We start from the raw sequence: 9,936 nt of genomic DNA on the forward strand, positions 1-9,936 counted from the left end.
GGAATTTTTGCTGTTTTAAATGGAAAAACCCCAAAAATCCAAAACCTCAGCGGGGAAAAAAAAAAAAAAAAAAGATGATAAAACACTTCCCTCGCAGGGCTGGTGTAAGGGAGGGGGAAAACACTGCTTATCTGAAGCCTTTTCCTATTTAGCAGTATTCTGAAGAGCTAAAATATTTCCTGAAAGGTTAACACTTGTGTGGCCAGAGCGCGCAGTATCCACCTTGGGAGAATACACAGTATTAGAAAACAACCAGCTTGACCCCCCTGAGGTCAGAGCCAAGTTACAGCTCTCCACTGTCCCGGAAAAAGCCTCTTTTAACAGCATCAAAGCAAAATGCCTCAAATTTACAGCTGCATGAAACCTCCCCACAACCGCACGGCTCGACTGCTGCCCTTCGCTCCCTGTTCCCTGGCAAGCTTCCACGTGAAACAAAGGCAACCGCGGGGCTGTGCAGGAATTTGGAGCTGGGTGGAGAGGCTTTTGCCGAGTTATTGTTTTGGGCAGAGGAGTAGGAAGAAAGGGAGTGCAAGAGAGCTCAGGAAACAGACTGAAAATGCAGTTCTGAGGCAGGAATTAGCACTAATTCCCAAAGCTGTGTGGTTCAGAGGGTGGGTTTTAGTGGTGATGGGGGCTGGAAAAGGTTTGGTGCTGGTTTTAGGGGGGAAAAAGCTGTAGGATTTACCCCCTCCACATCCAGATAGCATGAACAAACAGCAGAGGTCCAAAGGGGACATGCCACATCCACTGTCCCCGCTTCGCAGAAGAGGGAAGAAGGTGGAACATACCTCCATCCCCATCAGCACCAGGGGCCTAATTAATATTTCTGATCGAGCAGCATGCAAACACGAAGCATCATTAAATCCACAGGCCAAACCTACAGGGATTTCTGCCACCCCCAGTAATTCTAAAGCAAGACACGAACCCGCTCGTACAAAACTCCTGCTAAGGGCTTGCATCCTCTTATTTTCAGGCCGTTTATTCTCGATACGGCAAAGATCAAGCACTCGCAGAAGAAACCTGACATCTGTCAGGATTATTCACCTCCAGCATAGCGTGTGCGCTGCCAGCGACATTTAACCATGTTCCTCCTTCGCCTTCAGGAACCTGAGTGGTTCCTGTGGGATCCTGGCTGCAAATCCCAACACTCCTGCCGCCGCACACGGCTCCCAGCGGGACGATCTCCTCCCAACCCCTTCCTATCTCATCTCGTCAGTTAAGATAGCGAGGTCTGAGTAGGCACAGGGGTGGGATCATCAGGCTTAATGTTATTTAAGCGCTAGGAAAGCCCAGGGGTTTCATTGGTCATGACACCGAGTTGCCGTATGGCACCTTTGGGGGCTTGGGGACAGTGGTCACAAAAGGGGCTTCGAGCAAAACCTCTGACTCCTGGCCTGCCTGGAGCATCACGAGATGGAGAGGCTGGAAGAGTCAGAGCTCACTTACCTGGTACTTCAACTGCCAAATATTTCTCCCGGGTTTGCAGCCTGTATACCAGCATGTAAGCATTGCGCGAGCAGTGAGTACCTTTCCCGCACTTGGGTCTACGAGTCTGGGATTTTGAAGGTTCCGCTGCGGTACAGAAGGCAAAACATAATAAACACACAAGCCCGCTTACTGATTCTCCATTAATGGGACGAGTTTGCCACCTAGCCGGCTTCCCTCTCCCCATGTGTTCTGCCAGGCCTCTTTTTGCCAAACGCTGGGCTTGGCGTAAGCCAAAGTTGTATCCCAAAGCCAGACCCAAATCCCTCCAGCATTTCTGGAAGCAGGGTAATTCAAAGGGACTCAAATTAGGAGCCTGCTCTGAACCGCCCTCTACAAGAGCCTTTCTTTTCTCCCCAATTAAACCTCACCGAGCCAAAAGTGGCTCTTGCAAAAACATTCTTTCTTCCCCTCTGCCTCTTGTTCTGGTGCCCTTACACCAAAGAGCAGAGTCAGATCTTCAAAGAAGAAAATCTTATTCACAGGTGGTTGCATACGTGAGAAAACAGGCACCCTTCTGTTGGGCAACAAAGCTTTTAGGGAGGGAACAGCCCCCAGAGCAGCTGGTGCTGCGATGTAAACTTGTGCTGCAGGAGTTGTCATTTCCAGACGGACTGCCAGGCGAGGAAAATCCCACTTATCTACAGCTGCAGCGTCAAAACTCAGCCGGTTTTTTAATTTAAAAAAAAATAAAGGAAGAACCCTCCATAGGTCAGACTCTACAGTGAATATTGACATATTAAGTGTCTGTCTCTCCCAAATTCTGGAAAGAATCACGTGCCTCTCCCACCACACCATCCAGGGGACTTTCCTAGACGCTCTTTATTTGCATTTTCTCCAAATATTTTCTAAATTGTTCCCCATCTGTGTGGCCAGGCTGCAGGACTCTCCCCACAGCAGACCCCTGCGGCACGTTACCGACCTCCTGCCATTGCGCGCATTTGTAACAAAGAAGAGGCTCAGTTTTGCAAATAACATCAGCACTTGATAAAAATATCAAAGCTCCCAGCCCACAGAGGCTTCTGAACACGCTTTACTTATATTCTCCAAGCAGCCTTGTGTTTCAGCAACAATACTGACTGGCAGTTAAGCATAATGCTTTGCAAGATCGAGGCCACAGCGGTTTATTTGCATCTTAATTTTGCTATGCTGGGTAACTCAGGAGGTTAAAAGGAAAGGCTGAGAAGCTCTTTTTTCCTTTTGGGGCTTATTTTTCTATCTTACACCACTAGATGTCTAACCAGCTTCACAATTTGCTTGGAAGCAAGTGGTAGTCAAACGTTAATAGGATGACAAAGCTGCTCCGGCGGCAGCCAGCGTTTATGTACGTCGGGATGAAATGCAAGGTGGTGTTTACTGGTGAAAATAAAGCGGCGTCACACAGATGCAGGCACAGAAGGGAACAGGAGAGGGAGGCCGATGCCCCACGCCTGCTCGAGGGCGTGCTCAGGCTGACATGGCTTTACAACAAACCAAGGGAGCAAGTACATCCAAGGGTGCCTTTTCATTAAGCTGTTGTTTTAAAGAAAGGCAACATTTCATGAAGTCCAGTTGCAGCAAGGCACAAGTGTCCTGGTGGGCCAGGGTTTCTGGGAAGGGATTGTCTGCGTTATAACTGAAGTTTCTGGTGTTAACGTTCCCCTTTCCCGATACTGCAAAGCGTCCAGCACTAAGGAACACTGAGCGATGGCAAATCCGAGCACTCGGATGCCAATTTAACACTGAACCACTCCTATAGAACCGCAGACCAAGAAACCCACAGGCTGAGGCTCAGCCCAAGCTCTCCCAAGAAATCATGACCCGGTCCTGCCCGGGGAGCACAGTTTTCTGGGGCAGCACCAGGACACTGGCACAAGATGAACTGTCAAGGGTAGAACAGAAGAGCGCAAAGGAGAAGTGAGAAGTGCAAAGTAAAAAGGCAGTTTTGGCTGCCAAGCTGTTATTTGGATCAAGATTTTTTTTTTTTTTTTTTTTTTTTTTGAGACTCTTTAATGCCTCCAAGTAAAATACCTCAGTGGAAGTAAAAACATAACGTGTTAAGGAAACTGAAAGCAATCTCGTTATCTGTTCCTAAGCCTCTTCTTGCACACCAGCCAAGGAAGCGGCAACTTGGCTGTTTCATCCTGATAGGCAACCGCTGCCCGAGTTATCAGCGTCTTATCTGCCATGCGGCAGGCAAGAGAATTACTAGAGTAGAGGAACTGATCACAAGATGCGTGTAAACACTCACATGGGGCTGAAACGAAGAAAATCTGGCTGCAATTAACAGAACTGCCATTTCGCATGCTACTCCCAAGACGTGACAGCACACGTAGGAGCATTTTTGTTTTAAGAGTATCAGGGCTTCCACATAGTCAGCCTCCATGTTTTTGGTGAAAAGAGTTATTTTAAAAGGGCACTCACAACTTAAAGGTTTTACCTAGATCTTCCTCAATCCCCAACTGCAGTTTCTTCCCTTCCATCTTTTCTATGTCTTCATCGTTAAATTTGTACCACTCGCCCGTCTGCGGATCCTTCACGTGGGCGATGTAGTGCCCGGAATATGCGCTCACGCCGCGGTGTATGAGGACGGCACTAAGTTCATAGACGTAGACGCTGTCTGGAAGGAAAGCGGCAGTTATGCAGCACTCTGGATGGAACAGCACAGATCTTTGCCTCCCTAGGGCTTAATATTTTTGCAAAAGGCAGTGGACAAAGACCGCACTTGAACTTGCATCTCTCCAAGGCTTCGATAAGTAGGTTGTGGCTTCTACAACCCACTTCATGAGGCAGTTGTTTGAAACATGGGCCTCAAACAACACTTGACATGATTTTCCATCCAAAAAGGGATTCAGAGGAGATCTCCCCTCGTCTGCCAAGGGGCGATGGGTAAAGTTAACAAAACATGGCATGCAAAACTCACTTTTTTGCTCCATAAAAGGCTCCATGTCAAGCAGCTCAGAGAAGCCGATGTAGGTGTTGAGCTTTTTCTTATGGCCAGTTTGCCTGTGTGGAGGCAAAGCTTCATTTCAGGGGAACAGCAATAACGGTTCACACCTCAAAATAACTGCCCTTGAAACCAAGCGAGCATCCCCAGTGCAGCTCACACATGCGCTCCATCCTCAACCCCTCAGATCAGCGTGGATAACTTTCCAAAGAGCTTCTGCACAATCCAGGGTGCTCCCACCTTGACAGGAGGCTTACCTGTCAAACACGAAACGCATCAGCTGCAGGTTGAGCGTGCAGGGAAGACTTAGCAGCCTGATCTTCCTCGTGGCATTCTGCTTACTCTGACAAGTTTCACAAAAATAACGATTGTCCCCTTCTAATTTTTCTTCCTGAACGGGAAGGAAGGCAGAAAGAAAGGTCTTGAGAACAGGTTACCACTGAGAAGTCAACCAGGCCAAGCTACTCAACAGCTGGAGACTGAAAAGCACGGCAGTTATTTGAACCATTTAAGCCTCTACCCAGCTGCTTTCCAAAATAATCTCTTGGTTAAAAACCCATGCTAATAAATGCGCTCTATGGTACAGCCACAGTAGGCTGCTCTCGCTTTAAGGAAAACTTTAGGCCGAATCCAGCCCTGTTCTCAAGTCACTTACAAGACTGTCAGGTTTGCTCCCACTTGACTGAATCAGTTTATGAGGGCTATTGAAAAAGAAAATCATTAAAAGCGCCCTTTTATGAGCTCACACGGACCAGGTTAACGTACAGCCACATTTTAGCTGGGCAACTACGATCCTCTTGCATTCAGCCACACAAACATCGCCCTGTAAGAGACGTTGTCTACGCTTAAGGAGATCCAACGGCAGGATTAGGCCAGAGGAGAACTCCAGCCACCCTAAACAAGGTCATTGGATTGTTTCATTTGAAGGAGGGGCAGACAAACTTGAAGTTCACCGTTTCGGGATTTTAATGCGCATACACAAACCAGTCTTTTTTCATAGCAGACCTTCCCGCAAAGCAGAGCAACCGGTTTGCCAAGAGCATCAGCGAAGCCACTGCCCAAGAGCCAAACAGCTCAGGAACAGAGTCACATTTCACTTTAGTCCTGTCCTAAATATTTTTAGTTGAATCCACACCTCGAACCTTTAACAGGCCGGATCTTAAGTTAAGATCTAGGCAAATTTTCAAGTTGAATTAAGAGCACTTGCAGCTGTTCTGGCAGCTATTCCTGGTCCTCCCTAGTATTTTTGAGAGTGCATTTTAGAGCGGGGACCATCTCCTGTTGCTACGCAGATGAGCACCGATATAGAAAACACAAAAAGCAGCCATTCTCCCGGTGCTGCCCATGACAAAGCACACAGGGACTTTTTGTCAGACTTTGAGGTCTTCTTCCCAACTTTGCTGGGGAAGCATTTTAACTAAACATGTGACTTTCAAGCGCTTTTTAAAGCCATAACACACGCATGTGCCACGGTCCCAGAGCCACTCCTTGCTTGCATGACTCAACCCTCATTTTCTGGGTCTGCAGAAAAAAATCCAAACATTTCCTTCTGGATGTGTCTCACTGAGACAGCTCAGTCGCTTCGCTCCGATACTGACCTCAAAGGCTGTTAATTGGAGGGAGGAATTAAAACGCCTCGCTAAGAATAGCAGGACTCAAAAACCAGCGAGCTCGTACCTTAAGAAATTCCGTTATGCAGTCCGTCAGCTGCTTGTGCCCTTGGATGTTTAACTCCAGCTCATAAAATTTAGACACGAGTTTGGACTCCCTGCCGCACTGGTTGCAGCTAGGATTAAAAATAAAAAAAATAAAAAAAATAAAAAAAATAAAAACCTCAAAACACATGAGAACAGTTCACCGGCTCCTGTGTCTGAACTCCCCAGCCACCAGTAAATCACTCCTCGAGCTATAAAACCAGGAGAAAAAGTTGTTTAAGTCAGAATTGATGTGGTGGTTCACACCTCTACACCACAAACACTCTGCAAAAAGGTGGTAACGGGATAACAGTATCTACCAGGAAAACCAGGAGCACCTGCTTACAACTCGCATAGACCATTTTCTATCATTTTTGATGTGAAATCCGCAGCTCGGGGAATGCAAGAATTAAAATGCAACACCCAAGTACTCTATTTTCTGGCTGCAAGACCTTAAGTACCATTGACTCGCTTGCAGGCTTAATTGGTAAATTTTCATTAAGGGATTAAAAGCAGCTGGAAAACTGCAGCAGCATGCGCACAGAATCAGGAAACCTAAAAGCTAAAAACCTCTTACAAAATGTTTTGGCAGAAGCTTACCTGCCTTGCTCCAGATCTTCCCCTCCTTAAATTCTTCTAAAACATTTAAATATTTAGAGAAAGGTTCTTCCTCAGGACCAAATACTTACACCGTGACATAGGCGTACTCTCCACAGAACTGCTTTTGCACTATGTTTCGAACATCTGGGTTTTTTTGTTTGGACAAAGTATCTTCCAGCAGTGACATGAACAGCTTAGAAAACTCCTGGGCATCCTAGAAGAGAAAGCCAAGCCCATTAATAACATGCCACAGCACAAAGCCCAATCACAACCTTGTCGCTAATTTACCGCAAATTACCCAGAGCCCTACACACAGGCTGCACAGAGGCTCCGGCGTGCACTGAATAGAAAAAAAGACCAGTCGGGAGAACTAAAGAAAAAGAGGAATTCTCCTAAAAGGAGCGGGAGGCCCCCAGCGTGAGACCACGGCATGAGTTAACCTGGCTCCCAGCCAGCTGCACTGGGTGGTTTGACTTCTGCCCGGCTCCTCACAGGGCTCTGGAAGAAAAAAAAAAAACCTCCTGCAGAGTTTTCTATCCCGTTAACGCTCGTTTTTCAAAGCTCAGCACGCAATTCATGCCGTCCCTGCTTGTGTTATAAGTGAGAAGAAAAATAAAACCACCCCAAAAATGAGATGCTGCCCTGTGGATTCATCCCCTCCTGCAAGGCTTATGAGCTTCCCCACAGTCATCTCAGGGCCTTCCTCACCCATCCTCACTCTCCTCTTCTGAAAACAGAACGGGCTCTGGCCTCTGCCAGCTGTCCTCTATTATCACCGGTGGGTAGCGACCGCTTCCTTCACCTCCGGAGGAAATGCAATGCTGGCGCTCGGGCTCTTCCTCCAACAATCTCCCTCTCACTCCTCGAAGTGTATTTTCAAGCCATGCCCTTCTCCCGAGCCCTCTCTGTCAACAGCCCCTGCAGGACTCACCTGCAGTGCTCGCCCCTCTCCAACCCTGCTTTCCCTGCCCCACATGCTCGCGTTGGACCTCGGCTGGCTCTCGGTGACTCAACCAAATATCTCACCCTGCAAGGGCCCACCGAGCCACCCACTGCCAAGTATTTCCCTGCCCTGGGAGGAGCAGCCTATAAAGCATCTGCGAAAGGACCCTGGGTTCCCTCCGATCAGGCGCTAACAACACTCCCTGGGCTCCTCCTGCTCTCCCACCGATGGGAAGAGCCCTGAGCCCAGCTTCTCCCTTTGTGTTTGTCCCGAAGAGCAGCCCCCGCCTCAGAAATGCTAAATAACAAAAAAGGGCAGTTTCACACCATTTTAGAGAAGGTAATTACTCAAGGGGTGCACCCCAAACCTACCTGCTGCTGTCCAGTGTCCAAGCCCAGCGCTTTGACGAATCCAGAGGGGTCGATGTATCGCCTTTTGCTGTTCTGCAGCAAGGCGAACAAGTACTGGAGGTGTTCGCAAATGGTCTGAGGCTCATAGTCTACTTAAAAACAACAAGTCACACCAATTACAGCAAGGAATTCAAGGCAAGAGATAATTCCAAGTAATTCGCCTGTTCTTTCTTCATATGGGGAAATTTAATGATTAGAAATTATTTTTTTTTCCCTCCCAAGCTGTTTTAAATTATCATGAGAACCGAAGCAGCTCACGTCAGTGATGGCACTGAAGACCCAGTGCAGGCCAAATATCATCGAATCATTTAGGATGGAAAACATCGAGTCCAACCCTAAATATCCTGCAGCACCTAGCACGAGCTGTGGGTGAAGAGTTTAAGCAGCGCAGGCCGATTACCCCATAGCAACAGCTTCTTTTTTCCCCAAAACAGCAAGACATCATTTAAAAACACCATAAAACCAGGAACAGAAGAAACCAGGCAGCTACCCTGACCCAGAGCGCGCCCATCGCGCCATACCACACCATACCAGACATAAAGGTATGGCACCTGAGGCCATTGCGTCCACTGTGCGGGCAAACTGGGAGACTCATTTGTACAAGGGAACTAAATTTTTGGCCTCCCATGGGAGGAGCACGCCTCCACAGTAGTGCAGATCAACCCCAACCCATGTGCTTCCACCCCTGGCACCATCATTAAGCTGGGAACCAGTTTGGGAAGCAGCCTGGCAAGAAACAAACCCAAATCAGATTTTTCAACCAGCTCAGATCAATCTGATTTAAGAAACAACTCGGGTTAAGGCCAGTTTGTTCCTAAAAGCCGGGTGACAGACTCAAGAAGAGCTGAGTAGGGATCAGTTGTACCGATCCAAGCAGGAAGCAGTTGTAGCTTCTCCCATCAATCCTCCCGATAAACGTTATCCCAAAGCAGACACCAGCAGGCAAAATTTTAGGAGAAAACAAGCAAACCCACCCACCTTTGTCTTTCGGGATGCCCTCTCCGGACACGTACTCGTGGCAGGTGCTGGGACACAAGTAGAGGGCTTGTCGGAGCTCCAAGTTAAGAAACCACATCTGTAAGAAAGTGTTCACGTAGCACGTGGCGCCGAGATTCGTTAAGCCCACGAACGCGTTCTGGCGTAAGAAAGAAAGCAACAGTCATCACTTGCCGCTGCGGAGGAGCAAGCAGAAATCCAGCAGTTGGGGCGGCCGCTTTACAGCTGTTTGTTGGGAAAATGCCGCTCTGGCATCGTACAAACGGCCACATCTCAAATTCCCCAGCTACAGGAGGACACAAGGTTTCACCTCCCCTTGTCCCCATCTTCCCCCCAGGGACTGGGAAGGGCAGGGGATACTTTTTTGGTTTTTTGGGGAGGGGGGGCTACCTTCTTGCGGCGCTCGCAGTTTGGGTCGTCGATGTTGTGGAAGCTGTTCTCGTCTATCTCTCCCAGCCAGACGTGCTCCCCGATGCCCACCAGACAGTTGGGGTTCCCTCGGCAGTTCCTCCTGTAGGAGCAGCACCCACCTCAGCTGTCACCCCCATGGAGGGGACGCTGTTGTCCCTTTTTAGGGTAGGGGGGAGTGGGAGAGGGAAGGGATGAGGACAACAAGGGGGACCCCATAATGCTAAACAGAGTCAACAGGGTGGGACAGGGGTCCCTGATGCTGCCCAAAAGTGGTGCTTAGAGGAGAGCAAGGAGATCCCGAGGGATGGAGAAGTGTGTGTGTGAGGAAAGCAGGGGACCCCAGGGAAGAGTACAGGACCTGGTGAGGTCCCCTCCATCCAGGGAGGCAGAGAGAGGAGCTCCTTACAACCCCGGGGGTGATCCCCCGGGGGGGGCAGGCAAGGAGAGGGGCCCCCCCCAAAGCCGGGGGGG

The 9,936-nt window shown here is 48.8% G+C and overlaps 2 protein-coding genes across 5 annotated transcripts in view; both read right to left on the minus strand.

Annotated features, from left to right (window-relative positions):
- The window catches only part of USP48 (ubiquitin specific peptidase 48), a 30,102-nt gene extending 20,174 nt beyond the window's left edge, over positions 1 to 9,928 (minus strand). For 2 of the 4 annotated variants that reach the window (XM_035901922.1, XM_035901920.1), the window contains exons 1-9: positions 9,445 to 9,927; positions 9,037 to 9,193; positions 8,020 to 8,150; positions 6,795 to 6,919; positions 6,089 to 6,197; positions 4,669 to 4,802; positions 4,388 to 4,470; positions 3,905 to 4,084; positions 1,447 to 1,572 (exon numbers count right to left, since the gene is read on the minus strand). In XM_035901922.1, the coding sequence (XP_035757815.1) occupies positions 1,447 to 1,572; positions 3,905 to 4,084; positions 4,388 to 4,470; positions 4,669 to 4,802; positions 6,089 to 6,197; positions 6,795 to 6,919; positions 8,020 to 8,150; positions 9,037 to 9,133 (985 nt within the window). In that variant the 5' untranslated portion in view covers positions 9,134 to 9,193; positions 9,445 to 9,927. Of the gene's footprint in view, positions 1 to 1,446; positions 1,573 to 3,904; positions 4,085 to 4,387; positions 4,471 to 4,668; positions 4,803 to 6,088; positions 6,198 to 6,794; positions 6,920 to 8,019; positions 8,151 to 9,036; positions 9,194 to 9,444 lie in introns of all 4 variants that reach the window. The other 2 variants (XM_035901921.1, XM_009646495.2) reach the window with 2 other exon arrangements.
- HSPG2 (heparan sulfate proteoglycan 2) overlaps positions 9,221 to 9,936 on the minus strand; it is a 39,123-nt gene continuing 38,407 nt past the window's right edge. Inside the window, 2 exon segments of the mRNA XM_035901879.1 lie at positions 9,221 to 9,340; positions 9,445 to 9,565. Coding sequence (XP_035757772.1) covers positions 9,221 to 9,340; positions 9,445 to 9,565 — 241 coding nt within the window.

Source organism: Egretta garzetta, unplaced genomic scaffold (assembly GCF_000687185.1).
Source record: "Egretta garzetta isolate BGI_Z169 unplaced genomic scaffold, ASM68718v1 scaffold69, whole genome shotgun sequence".
Lineage (NCBI taxonomy): Eukaryota > Metazoa > Chordata > Aves > Pelecaniformes > Ardeidae > Egretta > Egretta garzetta.